Source organism: Ochotona princeps, chromosome 16, assembly GCF_030435755.1.
Source record: "Ochotona princeps isolate mOchPri1 chromosome 16, mOchPri1.hap1, whole genome shotgun sequence".
Taxonomy (NCBI): Eukaryota; Metazoa; Chordata; class Mammalia; order Lagomorpha; family Ochotonidae; genus Ochotona; species Ochotona princeps.
Window position 1 is genome coordinate 51,331,683 of NC_080847.1, and position 27,395 is coordinate 51,359,077.

At 58.6% G+C, this 27,395-nt stretch overlaps 2 protein-coding genes across 2 annotated transcripts; one reads left to right on the forward strand and one right to left on the reverse strand.

The window, feature by feature from the left end:
• Window positions 1-4,881: 4,881 nt before the first annotated feature.
• EXOSC5 (exosome component 5) lies at window positions 4,882-10,507 on the reverse strand. The gene is made up of 6 exons (XM_004597997.2): window positions 10,293-10,507; window positions 7,830-7,943; window positions 7,394-7,515; window positions 6,857-6,997; window positions 5,542-5,631; window positions 4,882-5,175 (listed from the first exon to the last, which is right to left on the reverse strand). The coding sequence occupies exons 1-6, from the start codon at window positions 10,438-10,440 to the stop codon at window positions 5,083-5,085; spliced, it is 708 nt and encodes a 235-aa protein (XP_004598054.2). The 5' UTR covers window positions 10,441-10,507; the 3' UTR covers window positions 4,882-5,082.
• Window positions 10,508-10,956: 449 nt separating this feature from the next.
• On the forward strand, window positions 10,957-27,395 carry BCKDHA (branched chain keto acid dehydrogenase E1 subunit alpha). Its single transcript, XM_058674066.1, has 9 exons — window positions 10,957-11,049; window positions 18,895-19,077; window positions 19,163-19,249; window positions 22,805-22,913; window positions 24,624-24,785; window positions 26,188-26,394; window positions 26,480-26,621; window positions 26,732-26,903; window positions 27,213-27,395. Exons 1-9 carry the CDS (start codon window positions 10,957-10,959, stop codon window positions 27,381-27,383), a joined length of 1,326 nt encoding a protein of 441 aa, XP_058530049.1. The 3' UTR covers window positions 27,384-27,395.

A 27,395-nucleotide genomic window follows, 5' to 3' on the forward strand; every position in this document is an offset into this window, starting at 1 on the left:
GTGAGAATGGTGGCAGGAGTGTCACTGAGCAGGCCCTGGGACTGCACCCCTCCTCTGCTGAGAATCCCACAGTGGTGCCCTGGACTTTCAGGGTGTTTCCAGGGTTAGGAGTTGGCACCTTCCCCATGGCTCTCTCACCACCACATCTGACTCCCTGAGCCTGCACTCCCAGGGAGGAAGGGGCTGACATCCTGAGGGTTCTCCCCTCAGCAAGGCAGGCCAGGGACTCAGCACTGAGGCCATTGCCAAGGGCCAGACCTGAGTCTCATCCTGACAATCAATGCACCTTACTAAATTATGCAGCAAGACCACAGGGATGCAGCCCGCAAACTCCTGACCCTGGGAGACCAGAGCCAGGGAAGTCCCAACACACAGAGAGCAGGGATTCAGAAAGTTAACAGAGTAATGAAATGAAAGGCCTGAGTTTTTCAGATGCAAACAGAGTCTTGAATTCTATGCATAAACTATTTAAAATATGAACTTCCTATGCATTATGAAAAAAGGTCTGCAATTACTTTTTTTTTTTTTTTTTGCCCTGGATAGTGATCTATGTGTAGATACTCTAGGGCCCAGCTGTGTGGTGTCACAGGTAAAGCCTTCCCTCCTGCAGTGAGCACCTGCACCCCATATGGGCACCTGCTTGAGTCCTGACTCTTCCCCTTCTCATCCTTCTCCCTGCCACCAGGCCTGCAAAGCAGCAGAAGATGGCCCAGGGCTTGTGCCTGAGCACCCACGTGGGAGAGCAGCCTGAACTCCTGGCTCAGGCCTGGCCCAGCTCTGGCCCTTGTCTCCATTTGTGGAGTGAACCAACGGATGGAAGCTCTTTGTCTCTCTTTGTCTCTCCCTGTAACTCTTTCAAATAAAACAAAATAAATCTTTAATGCAAATAAATGAGTTAGAGAGCAAATGAATATTCTGTTTCACATACATGTAATAGTTATAAAGATGTAGATATAGAAATATATGTAGAACTATATATTTATCTCATATATATACATAAAAGACTAGAATAATTATACTTGCATCTAATTATACATATCAGTATATAAAGCATATTTTGAGATGGATGTAAACACATTATTAGAAAACCTGTTAAATATACATTGTTTATATACTACAAATGGATATTATGCTATGTATTATATAGAAATATAATGAGTTATTAATACACATATTAACTATAAGAGAACAGATGCTAGAAATTAAACTGGGATATTGTGTGCACATAGATATTATATATAAACAGATATTCTCTATGAAGGGAATTGCGGCAGAACTATACTTTTGCACGAATAGATGCCACCTGCTCCGTGGGCATCACATTGGGGTCTGGTTCAGGTCTGGCTTCTTCCCTGGAGATCATCCAGCTCCCTGCTCAGGGGCCTGGGAAAGCAGAGGAAGGGGGGCCAGATCCCTTGTCCCTCCTCACCCCCACCCATGTGGGAGACCCGGATGAAGCTGAGGCTGCAGAGCTGGAGTGTCCCAGCGAGTCCATGATGGACTTTAGGGTGTGAACCAGCTAATGTAAGATCTCTGTCTCTGTGTAAGTCAAATAAATAAATAAATCTGAAGAGAAAAGAAATGATCTGATATATATTTAACAAAACACAGATATGATATTGGATCTTTATGCAACTTAAAAAAATACAATTGAGGCAGTTGAGGCCTGAACCCTTGTAGGTGATGACATGAAGAAGCCTCAAGAATTCTCACCAAGTTCTGCCTGCTGTAAAATGCCTTCCATTTCCCCAGGTCCCACTCCATGCCACTTGCAAGGAAGCCTCGAGGCCCTGAGAAACTCCAAGGAGGGGCCCGCTGCCTCCCACAGCTGAGCGTCCCTGTCCCTGTCCCTGTCCCTGTCCCTGTCCCTGTCTGGAGGCTCCACGGTCTGGGATTTCAGGTGTCGCATTGGGCAGGCTCAGCGGGAGCAGTCTGAGGGAATATTCCCACCTCAGAACACCTCGGGCGCTTCCCACTACAGCTGCCATGGCTTCTGTGCCTGTGTGTGAGCCTGTGTCATGAAATGTCTCCATGTCCACACAGCTCTGGGCACTTGTGGGGAACAGGCAGTGTCCACTGTAAGTTTTTGACTGGATACAGTTTATAAATATATCAATTATCCACACTCATATATCTGATTTTGAGCTTATAAAATGTAAACTACTCTTCATGCATTTAATCAAAAAAGACCTCTGATTTTAAAAGATACTGCCTGAAATGCCTGCTCCAGTAGCCCCCTTTCACTTTCTGTGGTCCTATTCCCAACGTTACCCTCTCTACTCTGAAGTGGCCTTTTACTCTGAGATCATCACCGGTTGGGGCACCCCCGCTTGCACCTGGGAACCCTTGAAAATGAACGGGAAGCTTGGGGGCAAGCAGGACTCTTCTTGGAGACAGGAATGAGGCTTCCCCTAAAGGCACCCAGGGGACAGAGCTCTAGCCCGTCTGTCTCCGTAGGGTACTGGTAGGGGCTGGATTTGGGGGCTGTGGGGAGTACAGCAGGTGGGGGAGGTGGTGACCACAGGTGCCCACGCAGGCCCCTCCCACCAACAGGACAGTCCGTGAGAGTGACATGGTGTCCGGCAACGGTGACTCAGACTTGAGTGGGGACGCCCTCCTCTTCCCACTCTACCTCCCGAACACCTGGGCCTGGCTGGCTTCTCCTTGGCCTCCTGCTTCAGGAGGCAGTAGTGCGTGTCCCAGAAGGTCACACAGTGTGTGAGACCAGGAGGGGAGTGGGCACAAAAGGAGAAAACGCACAAAAGCCCCAAATTAGGAGTAGCTGTGGCTAGGGGTGGAGTGAGGGAAGGAAGGGGAGGGGACCCATGCAGAAATCCCAGGAGTGGAGTGAGGTGCATTTCAGAGGCTGCCTTGAACCAGAACTCTGAGCCTGGCTCTGCCCTCCAAGAGCTCAGGCAAGCCCCTTGTTCTCCCTGTGCCTCAGCTTTCCTCAGCTGTGTAATGGGAATGCCTCAGTCAGGGTTGTTGTGAAAATCATAAGAGGTCAAGAATAATATGCTCCTGTCAGTTTCCAGTGTTGGGCAGGCAAGCCCCATGCTGAGAACACAGGAATGAACGAATGAATGAATGAATGAATGAGTGAAGTTGGGTAGTGCAGGGCAAGGGCAGGGCCTGGAGTTCCGGGAAGCAAGGGGTTTGAGGTGATGCCATCGTCACCACTGCCCTCTGCCTCTGCTGACATCCAGGGGCAGGGGTTGCTTCCTGCTGGGATCCTGGCAGTGGGGCCAGAACTCTGCATGTATGTGGTCACTTTGGAGACCCTGGCCTCCCAGGACCCACACTAGTTGCCTCCTGTAAGCAAAGGCCAGCAGGGCAGCGCATCCTCAGGCAGGGTGGAGAATCCTGGTGGGTAAGATCCAGCGACAGTATCTTCCAGAAATGGGAGTGAGCGGGCAACCTTCCCTTCCTGGCCATCGTCCACCAGGTGGCAGCACTGACACTGGTTAAAGACCAGACAACTCCAGCCCGCTGTGCACAGAGGTGGGACCTGCGGGATGCCAGAGTCCAGGCAGGGACCTCACAGGTAGAGAAGGGGGGCAGCAGGCAGAGGCCCTCCTGGGATGGCAGTGGCTGGTGGGCAGTGGCTGACTGCCCGTTAGCTTGGCTCAAGCTCTGAGCCTGACTCTCTGGTGCAAAGTGGGATCCTTTTGCTCCAACCCTGGGCTGTGGTAAGGATTAAATGCGTCCCATGAAGGTATGAAGTCCACGGTGGGAGGGCATTTGTCCTGGTGGCCAAGATGCTGCTTGGCATGGCTGCATCCCGTATCACGGTGCTGGGTTCAAGTCCCAGCTCTCCACTGCGGGTCCCAGCTTCCTGCCAATGTGTGCCCAGTGAGACGGGGTGACGGTTCAAGTGCTGGGGTCCCAGCTTCTGGCTACTGTGTGCGTGCAGTGTGCCAACAGATGGGAGATTTGTATCTCTGCCCCTCTACCTTTCAAACAAAAACCAGCCTGAACTAAATGATTTTTCAAACTTTGTGATCATGAGATTTTTTTTCTTAATATGAAATTGCACCAACACTACACATAGAGATTTTGAAACTTTTTGCCCCTGGGATTGGCAACATGGCATAGCAGGTTAAACCATCACCTGTCATGCCAGGATCCCATATGGGTGCTGGTTCATGACCCGACTGGTCCCCTTCCCATCCAGCCCCATTGTGACAGCCTAGGAAGAGTATGAGCCAAGTAGTTGGGCCCCTGTGAGACATGGATGGAATTCCCGTCTCCCACCTTTGGCTGGCAGCTGGAGATCAAAGTGGAGACAGGAGATCTCTCTGCGCTGCCCACATTCTGTACCTGAGTGCCTGGTTCAAGTCTCAACTTCGCTGCTGATTCTGGTTGTCTGTTAATGTGCACCTGGGAGCATTTGTGTTCCGTCACCCATATGGGAGACCCCACTGGATTCCTGGGTCCTGGCATTGGTCTGGTCCAGCAGAGGCATGGGCATTTTGGAGGTTTATAAGCAGACAGACCTTTGTTTGCTTTTGAAAGAGCCCAGGGGATACAACAGCGACCGACGTCACAGGCAGTGCCAGGTCCTCCCCTGGCCCAAGGCCCCATGTGTACACTGTGCCCTCCCACTCGTCTCCCAACTCCCACCTCTCGTGCCCCAGCTCCCTCTACTTCAACCACACTGGCCACTTGTGGGTCCTCAACCCCAGGGGGATTTTCCCCACATACTCAAAGGGCTTACCCCATCCCCCTTGGAGTTCCCTCTGCCATCACTGCCACCTGTCCCACAGCCATTTCTTCGGGCCCTGCCACCTCTGGATGGTGTTGTGTGGGTCTTGCTCACTGCCTACATGTGGCAGGTGCAGCACAGTCACGGTGACTAAGGAGTGAGACCAACCGACTTGGTGACTGCAGATCTTTTTAATTGGACCCTGGCTAGGAGTCTCTGTCCCAGGGCCTGGGCGCTGAGGCTGCGCTGCCTCACCCCAGGAGTCCATGTGGCTGCAGGGCGGAGACTGGCCACACAGGGTTTCTGGTTCAATGCGCAGCCAAGGCTGTGAGTGGTGGCGGTGGCAGCAGCAGTGGAGGGCACCGGCCCCAGGTCCCTCAGCTCTTGGAGTAGCGCTGCAGCAGCGAGTCCCGGTAGAAGCGGAAGACGTGTTGCGAGGCGGCCTGGGCCGCAGCCAGGCACTGCTGAAGCTGGGCAGGGAGAGACAGGTCAGCGCCCAGGCATAGCTCAGCCCCCAGCCACAGCCTGGCTGCCTCCTCCAGGCAACGCTGTAAGGGGCTGTGTGCTTCTTTCCTTCTACGCCCTGAGTTCACTTAGTAGGAGGACATGGTCTCCCGGGGAAGACCACAGCCCCAGGGGACTGGGCATCCTGACACCTGGGCGGGCCCCCAGCCTCATAGGGGCCGGTACCTCAGCGTTCACAGTAGGCTGGGAGTTCTCCGCCCTGACCCTCCAGAGCCTGAAGTTAGCCCCCTCAGTTGCCAAACTATTCTTTTAAGATCAGGTAGAGCCAGGTACAGGGATCTCAGTGCCTTCACCCCACCCCACACAGGTACCTCAACATCTGAGTAGAGCCCCTTGGTGGTGGACATCAGCAGCTTCCGCTCCACGCTGTCAAGTGCGAAGGTCAGGACTGCCCGGGCCTCCTAGGGACAATGGGGAGAGGGTGGTGGGGGTACCTAGGACCCTCCCATGAGATAAAATCCCAGCGGGTCCCCAAGTGGGGGCTCCTGACCCCTTGGCCTCAAGGTCTCGCCTTCTCACAGTTAGACGCCCTGGCTACAGACCACGCTCTCTCCGCTCTCCCCTGGGCAGCAACTCCCACCTGCTCCCCACACTCCTCATTGCACCCCCAGATGCAATGAGGCCAGGTGCCTCTCCCCGACCTCTCCATGCTCTGTACTCAGGGACTGGAGCTGCAGAAAGACACTTCTCAGGATGCCGTGCTGGGGAGTGCTGCCAGGCGCCTGGTGTGAGACGGGGGGCAGCAAGCGCTGCGCCTAGGACTCCCGGACACAGTGGCGGCTGTCCTGCCAGCAACAAGGGGAGGATGGGTCCTGAGCCTGAGCAGCCAGGGCAGGACAGGGACATCTTTGCGCATCCAGGACTAACCGTGACGTCTCCAACGACTGAACAGGACCTGGCTCGCACAAGCATCAACACAAACACAAAGAACAGGGAACTGGAGCCAATGAGGGACGCTCTCTGTCGTCCCTTTTGCTTTGAGCCTCTTGCATGGACGCATGAAGCTGAGCCCCAGACCCAGAAGATGCTGAGCACATGGAACCCAAGGTCAGGAAAAGAGCAGGGGTGATAGGGCCAGGGTTGTCATGCAGCAAGACAGGCTGCCACCTGCGACATGGGTGTTCCACGTGGGTGCAGGTTCTGGTCCCAGCTGCTCCACTTCAGATCCAGCCCCCACGTGCAAGCCTCAGATGGAGTTCCTGGCTCCTGGCTTTGGCCTGGAACATCCTCAGCTGTTCCGGCTACTTAGGGAGCGAACCAGCAAAGGAAGATGTCTCTCTCTCTCTTTACATAACTGTCTTTCAAATGAATACATAATTAAATTGAAAAAAAGAGAGGCTCAACCGTCGGGGAGAGATAATACCAGGCAAACCGACAGGATCTGCGGCCCAGGCTCAGGCTAGGTTCTGCTCTCTGTCCATTTGCCAACAATACCCAGTACATTCCCTGCTTCGCTGACGCAAGGCAGCAGTGGGCTTCTAGCACCTGCAGCTGAAGGGACCCCAAGCAGCACAGCACGGTCTGTGCAAAGGAGTGAGGTGGCAGGGCCAGCGGATGGACAGGAACAGAGGGAGAGCTGTCTGCCCACAGCCCTTCCACCACCCCGTCTTCCCACTTCCCACCTACCTTCTCTTGTTTGACTGTGGGGTCCAGCACGAGGGTCCCATCCGAGTCCAAGGCACAGGTGACCCCGCAGAAGAGAGCCCGCATAGGCACACCCGCGTCCACCAATGCCATGCAAGCCGCATTCAGGCAACAGGCCAGAAGCTGACGCCACAGGGGGGCAGCGGTTAAAGAAGAGTTTCTACTGAGGGCTGGCTGGCAAGACACGCCCCCGCCACCCCCCAGCCTGCCCATGCCTAGGCAGACGTCACCAACGCTGGCAGAGGGCTTCAGAGTGGTTCCGGGATCAGGAAAGCCGGACCTGGCTCTGTCATCTCAGCTGTGTGATCTTCAACAAGCGACCCCCTGTGAGAGTCCCTGGATTGAGTGCTGAGGGGCTTCAACCAGAAAACAGAATAGCGTCTCTAAGGTGATCAAACGACAACAGCACGGTCCCAGTCAGCTAGTGCCTGTCAAACGTCTGGCAGAAGGTGTGTAAGGGACCCCAGAGCAGGGGCAATCAGGGAGGTCCTGTAGGAGGCGTCTTGGCAGCAAGGATACGGAGCCAGCATCACTGACGACCTGCAGCACCACCGTGATGGAGGTGCGGGGGTGCAGCGCCCCCAGCACCACCGCCTCGCACGTGCTCCGGATCAGCTGCTCCCGGCTCTTCTCCGCGACCCCTGGGGCAAGCCAGGGCACCTGTCAGGCACCTGCCCTTCCACCCAGGCCCTGCGTGATGACCCCCATCACACCCAGGGATAGAGTAGGCACTGACGTGGGTGGCACAGCAGGTCCACTATGAGGAAGGCAGGGCGCAGCTTACAGCTACCCACCCCACCCTGCCTTCCCCAGCAGGCAGCAAGGGGGCCACCCGTCCCGTGGGCAGCGGGGGAGCCAGAGGGCAAAAGGGGGTAGAAGAGGCGAGAGGGAGTGGAGGAGACTGGGCAGCAGGCAGGGAGAGGCGGGGCAGTGGGAGGTCAGCCCGGCCGGTTACCAGGCAGTCCGATCTTCGGCCTCAGGATCACCTCGAGCGTGGCTTTGTTGAAGATCTCTTTACTGACCTTCACCTCGGCCGGCCCATACACCCCGGCCAGGACAGAGGTATCACCTGGGGGAACAGAATCCCGTGGGTAACAGGGAGCACACAGGCCCTGTTGTGGCTCTGCCAACCCCTGGACCCCATTAACCACTGCTGATGGAGCCTGCCCCTCCCCTCCCACCTGGGGGGTCCACAGGGAGCTTCCCCACGCCCAGGACTCAGCAGTGGGGTGGGGGCGCAGGCCACAGCAGAACCACAGCAGGAGTGAACCGACAGCGAGAGGAGGGCCTAAAGGCTGAGCTGCGGGAGCGTCCATTAGAGAGAAACAGTTTCAGTTGGAATGGGTTGAGGTCGCTATAGTTTTTCTACACTGTGAGAGGGTCTGAGACCAGATGAGCCTGGGACCCACTTTGAAGCATATACATACTACATATAAATACATATATGTTATAAATATTTATATAAAAGGAAACTGCTAGCCAGAAGCCAGGAGCCAGGGCTTTCTAACAGGGCTCCCCCATGGGTACTTGGACCAGGTGCTTTCGCAGGGAACTGGATGGAAAACAGAGCAACCAGGATTTGAGCCAGGGCACATATGGGGTGCCCGCACAGCAAGCAATAGGCTAATGCACTGTGCCCCAGCCCTGATCCTCAGAACACACTCCTTGAAGGTTTGCCAGAGCTCAACCTTGTTTCACAGGGTCATGTGGTTTTGGAGTTTTATGCAGGGGACTGTGCAGTAGGTGTAGATGGCACGAAGGTGTGAAGAGAACAGCTCCCCTGCTTGGCAGGGCCCGGGGGAGCTTCCAGCTGTTTGGCAGGGCCAGGCGGATTTCTCTCTGACCACCTTGATGCAGTCTCACCACCCTTTTGCATAGACACTCAAGCACCCCACTAAGAATCCTGTAATCTATTGAGGCATTGTTTGCCCCTGTGAGATGGCTTTGGCAAGTAATATGAGCTTGAGAGTTAATGTTACTGATAATGTCTTGGTGAGTGGGCCTTTAACTGCGCACAGGAGTACAATTAAACCCATGCCATTTCTGGACACCTTGTTGTGTACCTACCCATTGTCCTGAAATCTGGCCCAGAAATATAGCATGCCTTCTGGGAAATGGCTTAATAAGAATTTTACAAACTAACAGAATTGGTGGGAGTATGAGTGGAAACTGCTATGGCAAAAAAAATATAGTTACTGTGACCTTAAAGGTTAGCCTGTCCTTGCAACTTTTAGAGCATAGAAAATGCAGCTGTTTTAGCCGTTTTTATAATTTTTTAACTAGAGGAAATATAGGGCAATTCTACTAACATCACAGAGATATACTTTTGATTATTGTTTAATTGTTTATGGGGTTGTAGGGTTTGCAGTTGTAGGGGGATTTAACGTTTGGAACTTTTTGCCTTAGATCCTTATGTTCTTTTTCTTTTGATGTATCTTTCCTATTATGTGATAGATAAGTTGTGAAAATAAAATGTAGTAGGTAGGAATGTTTTACTGATTAGTAGGTAACCATCTGTGCCTCGGCCTTGGACTTCTGGCTGTCACCTAATGGCTACTTCTGAAGAATGAATAATGGTTTACTTTAAAGAAACTGATTATAGTAACTTACAGAATTATCTTTAAGAGCACCTGGTTGACCATGAAGTAAAAATTAATTGAACATCTGTGTATGCTGTCTTAGTTCTAAAGTTAAAGATAAAAAATCAAACGTTTGTGCAGAGGCTAGTGATGTGTCTAAGTAAATAAAAAGGACAGCTTCTTTTGGAGAAAAGAGGCATATAGCAAGAACACACCAAGTGTCAGTGTCTGTGTCTTTCTTTATCGCCGACGCCACGCACCCTTCCCGAGCTCCGAACTCTCGGCTGGAGCTGGACTCCGGCAGTTTTAAAAGCATTTTTTAGATTTTGTGTATTTATTTATTTAAAAGGGAGAGATTTTCCCTCTGCAGGTTCTCTCTCCAGGGCTGGGCCAGGCTGAAGCCAGGAGCCACGGACTCCATCACGTCCCGCTCCTCCTCCCAGGCACATGAGCAGGAAGCTGTATCCCAGCACGGTGCAGGTGGGAGAAGGGGGCTGTGCGTGCACACGAGGGCATCATCTTGCAGCCCCAGGAGAACACATGGGGGATAGTATTTGCCCCCGTCTCGGGAGGGATTTCAGCACGGGGCCACGACTGGCTCCTCTACGCGGCGTTGATGCCAAGGGGCAGCGTCCACCTGGACCCCTGGGGGTGGGGGTGGGCGGACACTTTTCCCGCCTCCTGGAATATTCCTTTGTGGAGCAGACACCGGCCTTGTGGAGGGAGTGTGTAGCGGTGGATCTGCTACCACCACCCGGGAAACACGGCGTGCACCCGTGCCTGAGCTGGCACTGACCCGCCAGCACTGCACAACTCAACCCTGGCCCGGGTGCACTCACCTTGCTGGAACGACGCAGAGCCATCTGGCCGGGACAGCAAGCTCTGTTCGCAGACAAAGTGCCGGAGGCTGCAGCCGTGGCCCCGGGAGCCAGACTCCGTTCCCGTCTCGGCGCCGCCGTCCAAATCCGCAAGTACCGCCTCCTCCATGGCCCCTAGACCCCCACGTGCCAGCCCGGCCCGCAGCTTCCGCCCCGCACACTGCGCCTGCGCGCCAGCGGCCCGCCCAGTGCGCACGCGTACCTCTGCCGGAGGGCTCTTCCGACACCTGCACGTGGCCTAAGGTTTACAAACAACATGGCTCCGCCCACTCCTGCTTCCCAACGTCCGCAACGCCGTTGGACAACAGTGGAAAGGAGGCGGGTCTTGGCAAGGGCTCGTGCTCGTCCTACCTAAGGCCCCCGGGCCCTCCATCGCTGGGGCTAATGTTAGGTTGTCCTCTTCTTTGCCTGACGACAGGAACAACTACAATGAGGTGATGTGACTAATGTTGGCAACAGTGCCTAGTCTTTCTCACACATTTATGCGTCTGAGAGACAGAGGGACTGGAAGCAGGTGTTCTATGCCAGTGTCGCGTCGGCATTTGAGTCAGGCTCCTGACAGGGCAGCCCTCAGTCCAGGCCAGGCGAGGGGGCGGATCGATCACCAAGTGGGTAGTGAGTCAAAATGGCAATGGCGGCGGTGGCGGCACAGCGAGGCCTGGGCCAGCTCGCCCTGTTGTTCCTGCGCCAGCGTGGGGTTCGAGGACTGGCGGGATCTGTGAGTGCTGGGGGACCCTGCAGGTTTTTTCTCCCCGTAAAAGGACCGTAAAAAGTGGGGCATGCAGCCAAGGGCAGTCGTCAGTCACAGAAGCGAAAAAGATGTGGGAGACCGCTTGGAGGGTCGAGTGAGGAGAAGGGACGTGGCCGCTCCGTGAGCCTGAGGGAGGGTGGCGTCCGTCCTCCTGGGAGGCCCCACGGCGGGACGTGTCCCCTCAGGACTGACGGACATCGGGGCGGGCTGGCAGACCACCATGTTTACCTCAGTTCTACTTATTATTATTTTTTTTTTTTTAATGAGTTGTGTGAGGAAGTCCTCGGTTTCCTGTGTGCCCCGATCGAATGTTCGCAGACGGGAACTGGGTGCGCTTTGGACGCGGACAGAGGAGGGAAGGTGTTCGTAGAATGAACGAGGGACGAGAGGGCCGGACGGCGCGTTCTGCCCATGTTGAACTTTTATTTCGTGTCAGAAGGGTCCGCGTCTGCTCTAGCAGCAGCTGCTTCTAGATGAGTCGTGATGAAATGGGGGAGGGAGGGTGCCCGGGCCTCTTCGGCCGCTTGCTTTCTGGTTGCGAGACCCTCTATACAGCCCTACATTTTAGGGGTGTGCAGGTAGCTGACCTGCACCCTCGGGGCAGGAGGAGAGGGGGCACAGACGCCCCCCTGGGAGATGCGGGGAAGGAAGGAGGCGCCTTGATGGGGGAAGCTCTAGGGCTGGCGAGGCGGGGTCCGGTCTCCGCTCTGCAAGGGGAAGAGGGGTCTGCAGGAGCAGCCCTGGGCAGGGGGAGACCCAGGAGGGGGTCGCCCAGCTGGGGTGGGCACTGGGCAGAGGACAGCCGGAGCTGGACGACGGAGCTGCACGGGGGCGGAGCAGCCTCCTGTTCTCCCATGCCTTTTGTGGATTTTTTTTTTTTTTTTAAGCATACAGAGCCTCCAGTGCTGACCTCATTCTTGAGAGCCGGTTGACTGGGGCAAGTGGGAAGTGAGCTGCCCAGGACGGATTGGGGAAAGTGGTTAATTTAATCTGCTTCTGCTGGCACAGTCTCTCCCTGTTACCTTTACTCCTTCTGTTCGGCTTTTTTGGGGGGGAGGGGAAGGGGACCGGGAGAATGCTCCTATTTTTATTTCTAAATTTGTAACTTTTTAATTAAATAGTTAACCATATATGAGAGAGTTATAGAGGGAGAGATCTTACATCTGCTGGTCCACTCCCCACATGGTTGCAATGATGGGCTGAGTCAGGGGAAAACCAGGAGCTTCCTCCAGGTCTCCCACGTGGGTGCAGGGTCCCAAGCATTTGGGTGGTCCTCCGTTGCTCCCCCGGGCCCTTTATCAGGGACCTGGTTGGAAAATGGAGCAGCCAGGACTCAAACCTATATCCACATGAGATGCCAGAGTGTCACAGGCCTCAGCCTGACCCCCTGCACCGCACCCTGTCCCCAAGAACTCTCTGCAGCAGTTGGAGTGTTCTGTGCACCCGTGTGACATTGTAGGAAATATGGCTGAGGAACCTGTATTAATCCCTTATCTATTTTCAATTATTTGAAAGACTGCAAGATCTTCTATCCACAGATTCACTTCCAACTGCCACAACAGCCGGGCCAGGGCCAGCATGAGGCTGGGAGCCCCAGAATCCTGTCCCACTAAGTGCTTGAGGCATTGGCTCCAGCCTCTGTGGGCGGAGTCGGTAGGTCTGATACAGGATGCTGAGAGCAGTTGGCGCGTTCTCAGCCCCGACTGTGCCCAAGTCCCAGGACGTGTCTTAGCTGCTCTGCCAAATGGGCGCTCTGTAAGTGTGACTGTTAGCCACCTCAGTGACTGAAATACCTCATGTGCAGCTTTATGGTAGTGAGGATGAAGATAACATCTTAGGGGAAAGAATGTTGATGGGTGGCCCGGATGGGGCAGTAGGGGCAGTAGGGGGCACAGGCTGCCTTCTTGCCCTCCTCCCTCCACCCCTTTCCCAGCACACCTGCTGCCCTGGATGAGTTTGCCTGCTTTCCACCATCCTCTTTCCTCACTGCTCTCTTGGAGCATGGACATTTTAGTGGAAACAAATTATCAGGGAGTCCTGTGGCAGGTTCTCAGCCCCCAATCCCAGGCCAACTCTGACCCAAGCCAGTGGGGTGAGAATGGCCCTGTCCTGCTGGAGATGAGGGGCGGCTGGGCCGGGCCTGCGCCGTGACCAGAGCGGGACTTGTCACCGGGCTGCTGGGGCGGGTGGTGCCCGGGATGCATTAACTGCACTTCCCAAGCACTCGGGAAGAGCTGCAGCCGCAGAGCTGCGTGCTCCCCAGGGGCGTTAACGTGGAGCCATGGGGTCCAGTTCAGGCAGAGGTGAGCTCTCCTTCAGGGCCTGTATACCTGTGAAAGCCCTGGGTCCCTGAGGTTCTAGAAGCATGGTGCATATTCTCACTGCCATCCTGGGCACGGGAGGCCTTGTTCTGCCCGTGTCGGGGCAGCGTCCTTCGGGGCCTGGAAGGGAGCAGGCCTGGGCAGCCTTGGCTGACCTCAGGGCAGAGCACTTGTAGCCCACTGGCTGCACCCACTAGCTCCCATCTCTGGACCGTGTCTCTCTACCAGCCTCACCAGCCGCCTGCCACCACCATCATCACTCGTGATCTCTGTGCCCTTTGATAGGCCTCCTAGCCTCTCTGAGCCCCAGGTACCACCTCCCTTTGCCCAGGTGCCATGGCAGGGCCCGCTTCCCTCAGGCTGCACAGGGTCAGTGCGCAGGAGAGCGTCCGGCTGCGCCTGCACAGTGCCAGGCCGCGGGGTTTTGCCAGCCTGGCATGTTCTCAGCCCAGACTGTGCCTGCCACACCCCCGCCTGCCCTGCAGGGCTTGGCGCAGCACCCCTTCTCCAAGCAGCTTTTCCTAGTGCTCACTCTGCTGCTGGTGGTGCAGGGGACCTCCCAGCCCCATGGCAGGTACCTTGCCTGCCTCTCCACCAGCCTGGAAGTGGATGCTACCCTCTCCACAAGGGGAAGCGAGTTCACAGAGAAGGGCTCCTGCCCAGCGTCACATGGCTGGGAAGGGATAGAACTGGGATCAGATGCAGGCAGTTTGGCCCTGGGCTCCCTCATCCTGCCCTGCCCCACGTACTGTGTCATCCTGTCCCTCCTGGGGTCACCCTCTGGGTGGCCCCGCTCTCAGTCCCTCCCTCCCTCCTCCGGCCAGGGCCTGACTCGAACAGCTCTGCAGTGTCTGCCTCTCGGACAGCAGCAGTCACAGTTGCACCTGCCAGCCTGAGGGCTGGGCCAGTGCTTGCTCCGTCAGTTCCCTTGACCCTCCTGAGGCCTGTGGGGTAGGCACTCGTGCTGCCCCGGTGCCCGGGGAGTTCTCGTCACACAATGAGGCAGGTGCCCATGACCCTGGAACCTTAGGAGATGACTGCACAGGGGCCGCCCCAGGACCTGCTGGTCAGACCAGACCTGCCAGAGCAGGCAGTGGGAAGCATGTGACTTCCAGGCTTTGTGTAAATATGTGTAGCTCTGCCATTGTAAGTCAGCAGCCACAATCCCCTCAACCTCTCACAGGCAGAGGAGAAAGTGGGCAGGGTTGCAGTCGTCCTCTGCCTGGAGCTTGGCTACACTCTGCCACGGCCGTACTCTCTGTTGAGCCCTTCCTGGATCAGAGCAGTAACCCCAGGGGCAGAGACACCATGGACTCCACAGGCCAGGAAATCGGGCAGGAGGGCCCAGCCGTGAAAGGTGCCCAGGGGCGTTGTAGCCTGCAGAGACTCAGCCCTGCCCTGAGCCCTCAGACCCTGTGCTCACCCCTGTCGGCTCCCACCGTGTGTCTCCTCTCTCCGACACCTGCTCGAGCTGTGGACTGGTGTTGAAATAGAACATTCTGGTGCAGTCAGCCCTCCCCAATGCCTCTTCTGACCAGTGCTGTTTCCAAGAGGCAGTCACTCTCTCCTCCCACTCCCAGCTCCTCTGGGTTTGGTGTTCCTCCCTGCTACCCATTTCTTGACACATGAGAGAGACATCCTGGCCTGCACAGAACGCCCATGCCTTGTCTAGGCAGCTTCCCATCCAGCCCCATTGGCTTTGTGCGGGTGAGGAAACTCAGAGAGCGGTGTTGGGCAGCGAGCCACTGGTGACCTTTAGCATCCGGGTGGCCTGGCTGTGGAGCTGGCAAGCATCGTGGCTTGTTCACCCGTTCCGTCTGTAATGACTTGTGGCGTGCCTGCTGGGCAGGCCACCTGGACACCGTCCCTGCTTCTCTGGAGACACACATAGAACAAGAACTCTTCTAGACAGCCGGAAAGCTCTGGCCATGCCACGCCCGAGAAGGGGGAGACAGGAGGCTGCCGGCCTCCTCACCCGGGGAGGGCGAGTCTGTGCGCTGTGCGCAGGTCTGAACCCGCCCCGCCACTGAGAGTGTAATTTCCTCACAGCCACGAGGGCTGGCCGGCTCACTGAGCACGCAGTGTCAGATGGGGAAAGACTTCCTGTGGCAAACCCCAGCCTCCTGGGCTCCCACGGAAGCCAAGCCAGGGTCAGCTGCCTGACAATGGCCTGGGCTCGGCACTGGAGAAGGTACAGGTGTGTGCCGAGCAGGCAGGTGGGACCCTGAGCCCCCGAGCCCGGACCTGCCACGGCTTGGCGTTGTAGCTCTGTGTCCTGGTGCACCTCCCCTCCGAGCCTCATCTTCCCCGGCCAGACCAGGGCAGGAGCAGGCAGACACGCCTCACAGACGGCACACAGAGGAGCCGGCGAGGCTCTGCACACGTTGGCCTTGCACACGGGACCTGCCCTTGCACATGGTGTCCTTGCACATGGGGCCTGCCCTTGCACACGGTGGCCTTGCACACAGGGACTGCCCTTGCACACGAGATGTCCTTGCACACGGGGCCTGCCCTTGGACACAGGGAGACCTTGCACATGGGACTGCTCTTGCAACAACACTGCTACCTGGTCAAGGCTACTGGCTCAGGGCCAAGCATTCTGATTCCCTCACCCTACCCCCACTGAGTTTGAGGCCTCCACAGGCCTTCTGGGCTATCCCAGCCTGTCTGCTCTGATTGGAGGAAGTATGATGCCCCCATGGGCCTCTCCAGCTACTCTGAGCTCCTTCCGGAAAGTTCCCACAAAGGCCTCACTGTGTTCCCCTGCCCCAGCTCCACTGCCCCTCTGTCTCATGACTCCCATCGCTTCCTCTGAGAGGCCCCCACTGCTGCCCCCAGCACCCCTTACTCAGCATCTGCCCACCCTGCTAGGCGGCAGAGACAGATGTCCAACCTGCCTCAGGTTCCCAGAACCCTGCACAGGCCTGGAGCAAAACAGGTGCTCAAATATTTGCTGAATGACTCAGCCAGGGCTGAGGGGTGGGGGTGGGTTGGGGGAGGTGGACAGGCTTGGAGCCCTGGGGAGGAGGCCTGGCGACAAGGCAGGACAGAGATGGGGAGAAGGGACGCAGCCTGCGGGTGAGCGTTCCACATGTGGTCATGAGCTGTGCTCCATTTTACGGACAGGAAGGGGCCGCATGAATACACAGGCAGAGCTGCTTCCAGTGCCGTCCAGCTGGGGATGGAACCCAAACAGGCAGAATCATTTTTATTAGTTCATTTATTTGGTCCTGGCTAAATCCTCGCCCGTGCCAGGATCCCATGTGGATACCAGTTCATGTCCCAGCTGCTCCGCTTCCCATCCAGCTCCCTGCTTGTGGCCTGGGAGGGCAGTGGATGGCCTGAAGCCTTGGGGCCCTGCACCATATGAGAGGCCCGGGGTGGGCTTCTGGCTCCAGACTGGCCCGGCTCAGCTGTAGCCATTGCAGTCACTTAGGGAGTGACTAGTGGACAGAGGATCTTTGTCTGCCTCTCTCTGGATTTGCCTTTCCAATAAAAAAGTAAATGAATCTTTTTTAAAAAAAAAATATTTGAAAGAGTTAGAGAGAGAGAGCTCTTCCATCTACTGCTTCACTCCCCAGATGGGCACAATAGCCAGAGCTGAGCCGATCCGATGCCAGGACCCAACCCCCTGGGGTATACTTTCCTAGGGTATAATGTGCCTGCCTTCCCAGCCACATTAGCAGGAAGCAACCAGGACTCTAACTGGTGGTGACTTTTCTTGCTATGCCAGGCACCAGCCCTGCAGGCAGACTCTTGAATCCTGAAAGACTCAAGCTGTACCCTGGAGGCCCTCTGTCGGCGGCCGTGTGCCCGTGGCACTGTGTCCCGGTGGCCCTCTGTCGGCGGCCGTGTGCCCGTGGCACTGTGTCCCGGTGGCCTTCTGTCAGCGGCCATGTGCCCGTGGCACTGTGTCCCCGTGGCCCTCTGTCGGCGGCCGTGTGCCTGTAGCAGTGGTAGGGTGTTGAGCAGGGGGTGTATGTCACCATGCTGAGGGCCTCAAATGCCAGGATGAGTGTGAGTCCCTGATGGTAATGGGCAAGGGTGCCACAGCTAGTTCATGGGGGGCAGGCCGCTGGCCCAGCGGTTACAGCAACTTCCCTACTCCCACAGTGGGTGCCAGTTTGAGTCCCAGCTCCTCCACCTCAGACCCAGTTTCCTGCTAATGCACACCCTGGGAGGCAGCAGAGGGTGACTCGAGTATTCAGGCCCCTGCCGCCCATGGGGGACACCTGAGCTCCATTCTAGGCTCCTGGTTTTGGGCTGGCCCCACCCTCTCTGGCCGTTGGAAGGCGTTGGGAAGTGAGCCCTGGGTGGAAGATCTCTCATCTCTGTCACTACCTCTGATAGTAACGTGTCTTTGCAAAGCAGGAGGTATGTGGGAGCAGTCATGTAGCCCAGCAGGAGAGGTGCCCACCCCTCACATTGGGGTGCCAAACAGGAGAGGCGCCCACCCCTCACATTGGGGTGCGCAGCAGGAGAGGTGCCCACCCCTCACATTGGGGTGCGCAGCAGGAGAGGCGCCCACCCCTCACATTGGGGTGCCCAGATTCATTCCGCAGCCTGCCGTGAGTGCAGATGCTGACAGGCAGCAGTCACCACCCACCAAGTACCACCCCTGCCACCCTCAGGGACACCTGGTGGCGGTCCTGGCTCCTGGCTCCAGCCCTGGCCACTGGGGATGTTTGCAGGGTCAACTAGCAGGTGGACATCTGTCATTCTGTCCGCCTGCCTCTCGAGTAAAGAATAGCTAAGTTTATCTTGGTATAAACTTTTGTTGAAATCCAGTGCGTATTTTTTTCCAAAGTATTTTCCATGATTTTTGAAGGCCTCACTTTATGCATGGCTTTCAAATTTCTTTTGCAACCAATAAATGTTTTTTTATTTTCAGTTGGGTTTTTTTTTTTCTAAGAAATTTATTCGTTTTGAAAGTCAGAATGCTAGAGAAAAAGAGAGCAAGAGAGAGATCTTGCACCTGCTGGTTCACTCCCCAAATGGCTGCAGTACCCAGGGCTGGTCAAGGCTGAAGCCAGGAGCCTGCAACTCCATCCAGGCCTCCCACATGGGGGCGGCAGAGGCCCAGGCACCGGGGCGGCTTCTGCTGCCTTCCCATTTGCAAGCTGGGTAGGAAGCAGAGCAGCCAGCACTTACATGGGATGCCTGCATTGCAAGTGACTGCTCAGTACACTGTGCTACAAAGCTAGTCCCCCTCAAATCCATTTGAAGTCCCTCGTAGCATCCGGTTGTGTCACTGGGTCTTCCTGACAGCCATGTGGTGAGGAGGTGACTGTTTCCTCCCTGGTTTTAGAGGAGGAAACTAAGCTGAGTTGTAACCCAGAAGGCAGATAATGTGGGGTTAAGACTCATGGGTCGGGTCCCAGCGGTGCCCAGGGGCTGGGTGGCTCACTCAGGTGCGTGCTGTCCAGCTGCCTGGGGGGACCGCAGGAGGCTTGGAGCGGCTCCTGACACAGGCGTCCCGGCCTCCCGGCAGGTCCCCAGGCGGCAGCAGCAGCAGCAGTTCTCCTCCCTGGACGACAAGCCCCAGTTCCCAGGGGCCTCGGCCGAGTTCGTGGACAAGCTCGAGTACATCCAGCCCAATGTCATCTCTGGCATCCCCATCTACCGCGTCATGGACCGGCAGGGCCAGATTATCAACCCCAGCGAGGACCCCCACGTGAGCAGCTGCCCCCCATGCCCACATGGCCCTTGCCTGTGTCCCTCTGAGCTCAGCAGGCCCATATCTGTGCTTCCCTCTGCAGCTGCCCCAAGAGAAGGTGCTGAAGTTCTACCAGAGCATGACGCTGCTCAACACCATGGACCGCATCCTCTATGAGTCCCAGCGGCAGGTGCGTGGCCAGCTGGGGAGGGGTTGTTGTCCCACTGTTGAGGCCAAAGAAAGTTCCCAAGGAGGGAGGATGGGAGGGGGAGGGTGTGTGTATTGGGAGGGGGTCCTGCCCAGGGCAGGAAGGTGGGCCCGCTCACTGAGGACTGCCTGGGTGTGGGGACAATGTCCAACCCAGACTACTATGGGGCTCACTCACAGCTCTGAGAATCAGAAAGCACCCGGAGCCCATACCAGCTGGGATCTGATCTGTAGAGGGCTTGGGCTCAGGGGACCAGGGCCCAGGCAAGCCAGCGTCCCCAGGGGACCCGCTGACAGTAACCACGAGGTCACAGTGCCCCACCTTGAGGCGCAGCTGCTTCCAGAGGCTCAGAAGGCCCCCAGGCCTGCCCTGTCCGCCTGGCTGTGGCTTCCTCTGCAGGGTGGAGGTGGTCCCTGGGCACCCTCGGCCTGGGGAGAAGAGTGGAGAGAAAGGGCTGGGTGCAGGCCTGTGAGGTTCGGCTCCAGCCCTGGGAGAGCTGCTCCACAACCCCACCCCCGTAGCCCTGAAAGCCAAGGGTGGGGTTATCCCCGTGCCGCCAGCAGCCTTGGGGTGACCTCTCGCTGCTGCCAGCCTTGGGGTGACCTCAGTGCTGCAGTGGAAGCAGGACAGTCCCTCATGGGCCCGCGAAGGCCCCCAGCTGTGTTCACAGAACAGTCCCTCGTGGGCCCACAGAGGCCCCCAGCTGTGCTCACTGGCCAGGCTTTGACCACAGTCCCTGTACTGAACCAGTCATTGCAACAGACGGGCCAGCAACCGCACAGACTGAGAGCAGGGCAGGGCTTCCTGTTGGAAAGGGGGAAAGGATGCTGGGCAGGCAGCCGCCAGGTGCCACCTTCCTGCAGACCAGAGGCATCTGCATTTACATCAAGCCCCTGAGTGAGTCCCACTAAGGCACGACACCACTAGCAGAGGACAGGGCTGGGTGAGGCAGGCAGGCAGGTAGCCCACTCCCGACTTGGCACTCACAAAGCACTTGGTGTGGCTTCTCTGAGCCAGAAGGCACATGAGCTGGCCCCTGCTGTCCAGTGGGTCAAAGCCAGCCCTTTCTCACCACTCAGCCCCCTGCACTGTGGCCTCTGCTTGGTCCCCACCCCACTCCTCAGTGCTGGGCCCTGCCACTCCCCACCCAAGGACTCCCTCTTGCCGCTGCCTGGGTTGCACAGGCACAGCTTCCAGCCCAGTGGCCTCTGATCCATCACAGGTGTGCTGGGGGGCAGGTGCTCTCTGCTGCCTGCTTCTGCTTTCTTCCCATTAATGAGTGGGCCTCGGGGCAGGCCTTTGGTGCAGGCAGCATTGAGGTGCTGCTTGGAACCCCGTGTCCCATGCTGGGGTGTCTGGATTGGACTCCGGCTGTTTCCCATCCTGGCTTCCTGCTGATACTTGCTCTGGGGGTGAGCGGTGGGTCCCTGCTGCCAGTATGGGAGACCCAGAGGGAGCGCCAGGCTCCTGGCTCAGGCCAGGCCCATTTAGTGAACCAAAATGGATGGTAGATGACATTCGGTCTTTTACGCTTCAAATAAATTGGAAAAGTTGTTTTTGTTTTTGTTTTTGTTTTTAATTGATGTGTTTAAGGCAGAGATGCAAGGAATGAGGTCTTCCATCCGCTGACTCTCCCAACATGGCTGCCACAGCCAGGGCTGGCCCAGATGGAACCCAGAGTCTGGGACTCCATCCAGGGTGCGCACTAAAGCCACGGGGAGGCTACTGCTAGAATGCGTCCCGGGGCTGCGTGGAAGGTGCTTGGCTGACAGGACCCCCACAGTGGGACCCGCTGCCGCCCTCACTGCCCGGCCTGCTCATGGTTCTGGGGTAGCAGACCTCCACCCCGCTCCAGAAGAAGATCCCAGCAAGCAAGCAGATGGCTGTCCTAGGGACTCCTAGAAACAGCTGGGCTGGGCTGGCACTGGGGGACAGCTCCCGTCTCCTGTCCTTGTCTGCCGTCCCCAGCGCTGCCTTCTACCTTGAGGTTTCTCTGACTCCCAAGTGGCTGCTGGGGCTCCCTCCATCTTCTCTCATTCCAGGCAGGAAGTTGAAGAAAAGTGGGAGGTCATTCATGGTGCATCCTGGCCATGTGCACACTCCACATTTCTAGAACTTTCCAGGAGGTCCCACCCAGTGTGCCTGCCTGTCATTGGTCACTGCTAGCTGCAGGGGAGCCTGAGGAATGTGGTCTTTCTGTCTGGCAGCTGTCGCCTGCCCTGGAGGGAGCTCTGTTGGCAGAGGAAGGGGCTGGTGCCTTGGTTGCACCAGTGGGGTCTGCCGCTCTCTCAATCCTATTTCCTCAGCACGGGCTTCCTCAGGCCCCTCTCCACACTCACCTGACAGCCTCGCCAGCCCTCAGCACCCAGCCTCCACCCACCCACTTGGCACTGGAAAGCCAATTAACTTAATTGGCTCCCACTTAGAAAAAGTACTTAATCATCGGTTTCCCCCCAGGAAACTGCAGAACCCATGGGGGACACAGCTAGGCCTCAGGTGGACTGGCCACGGGGTCTTGCAGGGCCACCCCAGCACCCCACCTCATCTGATGGCGTGGGTGATGCTGGTTTCTGTTTGCTGTGGCCTCTACAGGCCTCCAGCCACACTTCTCCGAGCCCCATACCCTGGCGTGCCCTACATGCCCCACAACATGCTCAGCTTGTCTAAACTCGACCTTGAGTCTTCCTCCCAGACCTGCTGCTCTTCCTCACTGGGTCTTTTTCTCAGAGAAGGGCACTGCCATCCAGTCCCCCGCCCCCGACCCCAGCTCTCCCCCCATGTATTCCCGAGGAATCGCTCAGAGCCCGGGCCTCTCTCCTTGTTCTCTTGGCTTGCATTCTCTGCCTGTTGCGGTGTAGACAGGAGGCAGCCGTGGGCCCGGCTTTGTGGCCAGGTGTGAGCGGGAGGAAGGCAGGTGGGCAGGGACCCCAGCTCAGTGGTCCCTCTCACCCAGAGAGCAAGGGCAGACTTCCAGCAGAGCCTCTGGCCAGAGCGTGTCCCACGGGAACCTCAGCGGGGTTAGGAGGTGCAGAGGAAGGGGTCTTGCCTGGGCACCCCAGCACCCCAGCCCCCTGCTGCTCCTTGTCCCCTCACACTGCTGTAGCCAGGCCCTGCCCTCCTCCCTGGCTCTTCTGTCTCCTAAAACCCCAGGCTGCCCACGACGCTCCCTGGAGACCCGTCGCAAGGGCACAGCTGCAGCCTGCCCTGCGGTGTGACTGCCGCCTCCCTCCCGTCCCCGCCCCCTTCACCCCCGGCCTTTCTCAGGCCTCTGCCTGGGACCCTCCACCCACACGGCCCTTGCTCACTTTAGGCAGCCCTTGATGCCCTCCCTGGTGGGACCGGTCCCTCCTTGGCCGCTGTCCCAGAGACGCCAGCACCCAGGCTCTGACTAACTCGGCAGCTCCCCTGAAGGCAGCAGGCAGGCCCTGGCCCTGGCTGGCTTCTGGGGAGAGCTGGTAGTGGAGCCACCAGGAGTGGGCTGCTTGGGTTGGCTCTGTTACTGCACAGGGTTAACCAAGCACTCCCACACACCCCCAGGGCCGGATCTCCTTCTACATGACCAACTATGGCGAGGAGGGCACACATGTGGGCAGTGCGGCCGCCCTGGAGGACACGGACCTGGTGTTCGGCCAGTACCGGGAGGCAGGTACGTCCACCTGCACCTCGTCAGCCCACACGCCCTGCCAGGAGCAGCGGGCGCCATGAAGGTCTGACAAGCCAGGAGTGGCCGTGTGGAATACCGGGGTCAGCTCAGGCGGGGCGCTCACACCTGCAGTGGAGTGCAGTCCTAGCTCCGCCACCACGTGGAAGACCCCAGTGGAGCTCCGGGCTCCGGCTCTGGCCGTCGCTGGGCCTTGGGCATGAACCGAAGGTCGGAAAATCTCTTTGCTTCTCAAATGAAATGAAAATAAACACAAACATTTAAAAGAGAAAGCTCCACTGCTCCTGCAGCTTCTGGCACAGGTCAGCGCTGTCCCCCACCCTCTCCAGCAGGCCGCCTGTGGGCAGCCCTGGCACAGGTCAGCGCTGTCCCCCACCCTCCCCAGCAGGCCGCCTGTGGGCAGCCCTGGCACAGGTCAGCGCTGTCCCCCACCCTCCCCAGCAGGCCGCCTGTGGGCAGCCCTGGCACAGGTCAGCGCTGTCTCCCACCCTCCCCAGCAGGCCGCCTGTGGGCAGCCCTGCATCAGGCCTTGTCGCCCTCTCCAAGGACAGCACCCACCTGTCTGCTTTGCATGCAGCGTGGCCACCTTGGACCTGAGCATGTCTCCTGTCTTGACAGAGATCCCAGAATTGTGACATTTTCACAGCCATGTCAGTGACACCGAGCCCTGCACGTGTTGACGCCTCGGGGCCCAGTTAGCTGCTCAACAGGAGCGCGCCCTGCTCGCCCACCTCCAGCTTGGCGCTGACTTGTGCGAGTCTGCACTGTGCCAACTCCCTTTGCACCCTCGCTGCTTGCGGGCCATGGAGCCTGCTGCGGGAGCCTGCTGCGGTTTCCCCACCTCTGACCATAGAGCTGCTGTCTGCCTCCGAGTGTGGAGGTGACACTGGTGAGGTTGAAGGGGGTTCTGCGGCGCCCCAGCTGCCACTCAAGGAAGGCACCACTCACGGCTCTCCAGGTGTCCCCTGGCGCCACCCACAGCTGGCCGGCTGTGGACTCTTCCCCGCTTCAGGGAAAGAAAGGTGACAGGGCAGTTGCAAACACCCCCGCCTCAGCTTGGGGGCCCCTTCCCACAGCAGGCCCCGCGGCAGCCAGGTGGGCGCCCCAGGAGGCTGGGCCGGAAGGAGAGGCTTGGCTGCCATCACCAGCCTGGACAGTGTCCCGTCCGGGGCAGCCTTGGTCCGTCATGAGGGTGGAAGTGGATCCACTGGCGACACCTCAGGGTCTCGGAGTTTGTCATGAGGCCAGAAAGAGGAAAGGCGCTGTCTGCTGCTTTTTAACAAGAGCGCCCATCTGCTGGCTCACTGCCCGAATGCCCACCACAGCCGGGAACCCACTCCGCGCCTCGTGGGTGGCAGGGATCCGAGCGTTAAAGCCGCCGTCGCTGCCTCCAGGGTGCGGGTCAGCAGGAAGCTGCGGTCAGGCTGCAGCGGGGACTCGGGCCCAGGCACTCTGACCGGGCCGCAGGTGGCTGATCGGTGGGCCTAGCACCCACTCCCTCCACGTTCTTTGAGAAACGAGAAGGGGCTGAGCCTCGACCTGGCCCTCTGGCCTGCCCTGGTCATGAGTCTCCTGGGACCATGTGCGCTGGGCTCCCACCCCAGGGCCACTCCCTTGCTGTGCAGACTGGGACGTGGAAGCGGGAGGCTTGGCCCCCCACACACACTGACCTTAGCCTTTCCCTTCCCCCCCCAGGCGTGCTGATGTACCGGGACTACCCCCTGGAGCTGTTCATGGCCCAGTGCTATGGCAACGTGAGCGACCTGGGCAAGGGGCGCCAGATGCCCGTCCACTACGGCTGCAAGGAGCGCCACTTCGTCACCATCTCCTCTCCACTGGCCACACAGATCCCTCAGGGTGAGGACGCCCACCCCTACCTTGCCAGCCTTGTCATGCGCCATCCAGCCAGAGCTGTGCTGCAGACTTCACAGGGACCCTCCTGAAGAGGGTGATGTCCACACCCAACCTGGGCCCCTGAGCTGATGCGACCACACTCGAGCTTTGCCATACCTCTGCCCATTCGTGTGTTCCCGGCACAGCACCTTGGTCTCCAGCATTTGCAGACCCTGGGCACCCAGTGGTCCCCACCATCTGCCGGGCTCCGAGCACCCAGGGGATCCCCCATCTGCCGGGCTCCGAGCACCCAGGGGTCCCCACCGTCTGCCGGGCCCTGGGCTTGACAGTCTAGCTGACAGTCATTCATGACTGGAAGAGCAGGAAACAGAAGTCACTTGTGAGAGTTCCCCTTGGGATAGAGAACTGCAGGCCATGGACGGGGTGACCCCAGGGCCTGGCCCTGGCCCTGCACCCCCCACCTGACCCAGTGGCCCTGTTAAGGGGGTTTTCTTGGGATGTCTCTCCCTCTCCTTTCGAGAGGCACCCCACCTCCCGGCTTTCTCTGGGAGGTGCTTTTACCTTCCCTCTTTCTCCACTCACCTGGTCCCTGTGCAAATAAACTTTTCTGTCTGCAAAAAAAAGGTCAGGGGGTTGGGGGAGGACTGCTTGGGAAGCTGACCCACTGGGTGCCAGAGCTGTGCGCATTGTGCTTTGGGGCCTGCAGCCCTGTTGTGGGTTGATACAGCTGCTGCTGGCCCTGCCCCAGGGGCCAGCGGTGTGCCCCCACGCACCAGGAGGCCGCCAGGGGCGGGCGGGGCAGGAGCAGGGCAGCCTTCTCAGGGGAGGTGGCAGTCGAGTGACAGATGAGTAGGTTCCCAGAACCAGTCCTGACAGAACTGTTGGGGGGCCCACAAAGTACCTCCTTGAGCAGATTAGGGGTGCCCTCTTGCTTGGTGCCCCGCCATGAGCGGGGAGCACTGTGGCTGGGACCAGCCAGCACCTGGCATGGAGACGGCACCCAGAGATGGGCGTGAGTGCAGGTGAGGGGGTGTCATCAGCAGGTCAGGGAGGGACCCCCGGAGTGGGTGTCATGAGGCGGGTGGTGCTGAGGGTGTGAGGAGCCCAGCCAGCGTGGAGGCCGTGCCGTGCCTCTGGCAGCTGCAGCTTGCCCGGCGTGCTCTGTGTGGCAGGGAGTGAGCTGGCCGCCGTGGCTGTATTTTGAAGGCAGAATAGACCCCAAGACAGGCAAGGGGTTTGGTCTGAGCTCGAGCCCGGTGTGTGGAGCTGGGCTCAGGGCAGGGCAGAAAGGCCGCATCTTGCCTCCCTGGGAACCTGCGCAGCCCAGGGTGCCGGGGCCTGAGCTCTCCGTGTGCTGCTGCGTGCGCCCCTGCGTGCCCCTGCTCACCCCCGCTTGTGCCCGCAGCGGTAGGGGCAGCCTACGCCGCCAAGCGGGCCAACGCCAACAGGGTCGTCATCTGCTACTTCGGGGAGGGGGCGGCCAGCGAGGGGGACGCCCACGCGGGCTTCAACTTCGCCGCCACGCTCGAGTGCCCCATCATCTTCTTCTGCCGCAACAACGGCTACGCCATCTCCACACCCACCTCCGAGCAGTACCGCGGGGACGGCATCGGTGAGCACCCCGCATCCCGCACCTGCGGCCCTCCCCGCCCCGCCTCTGGGCGCCGGGCCCTGAGCAGCCACCCCTGTGCCCGCAGCGGCGCGCGGCCCCGGCTACGGCATCATGTCCATCCGCGTGGACGGCAACGACGTGTTTGCTGTGTACAACGCCACGAAGGAGGCCCGGCGGCGGGCCGTGGCCGAGAACCAGCCCTTCCTCATTGAGGCCATGACCTACAGGTGCGCCCCCTTCCGCGCTCTCCACTTCACGTCCCTCAACCTACAGGTGCCCCCACTTCTGCTCACTCCACTTCCGCCCCCTCGCTGACCCTGCCCTGCTCCCTGGGCAGGATCGGCCACCACAGCACCAGCGACGACAGCTCCGCGTACCGCTCGGTGGACGAGGTCAACTACTGGGACAAGCAGGACCACCCCATCTCCCGACTGCGGCACTTCCTGCTCAGCCGCGGCTGGTGGGACGAGGAGCAGGAGAAGGCCTGGAGGAAGCAGTCCCGCAAAAAGGTGGGCCAGGGCTGGGAGGCCTCGCGGTGACCCCGGTGCTGCGACCCCCGTGCGGCCTGGGCCAGTTGTCTGACGGGTTCCCAGGTGGTTAGGGTCTGTGGCCTGACCCCAGGAACTGGAGGGGTGGTGTCTGGGGTCAGGCAGCTGCATGTCCGACCCAGCCCTTCCTCGTCCCCAGCGAAGCCACATCCTGCGGGGGCAGCAGCCTGGGGCCTGCAGCGTCCCCGAAGGCAGCACAGGCTGGGGTGGGTTAACCCTCACGGGGCCTGCTGGGTGCAGGGCTGCCGCCCACCGTCCCACTTCCCGCAGGTGATGGAGGCCTTCGAGCAGGCCGAGCGGAAGCTGAAGCCCAGCCCCCGCCTGCTCTTCTCCGACGTGTACCAGGAGATGCCCGCCCAGCTCCGCAAGCAGCAGGACTCCCTGGCCCGGCACCTGCAGACCTACGGGGAGCACTACCCACTGGAACACTTTGACAAGTGAGGCCCGGCGCCC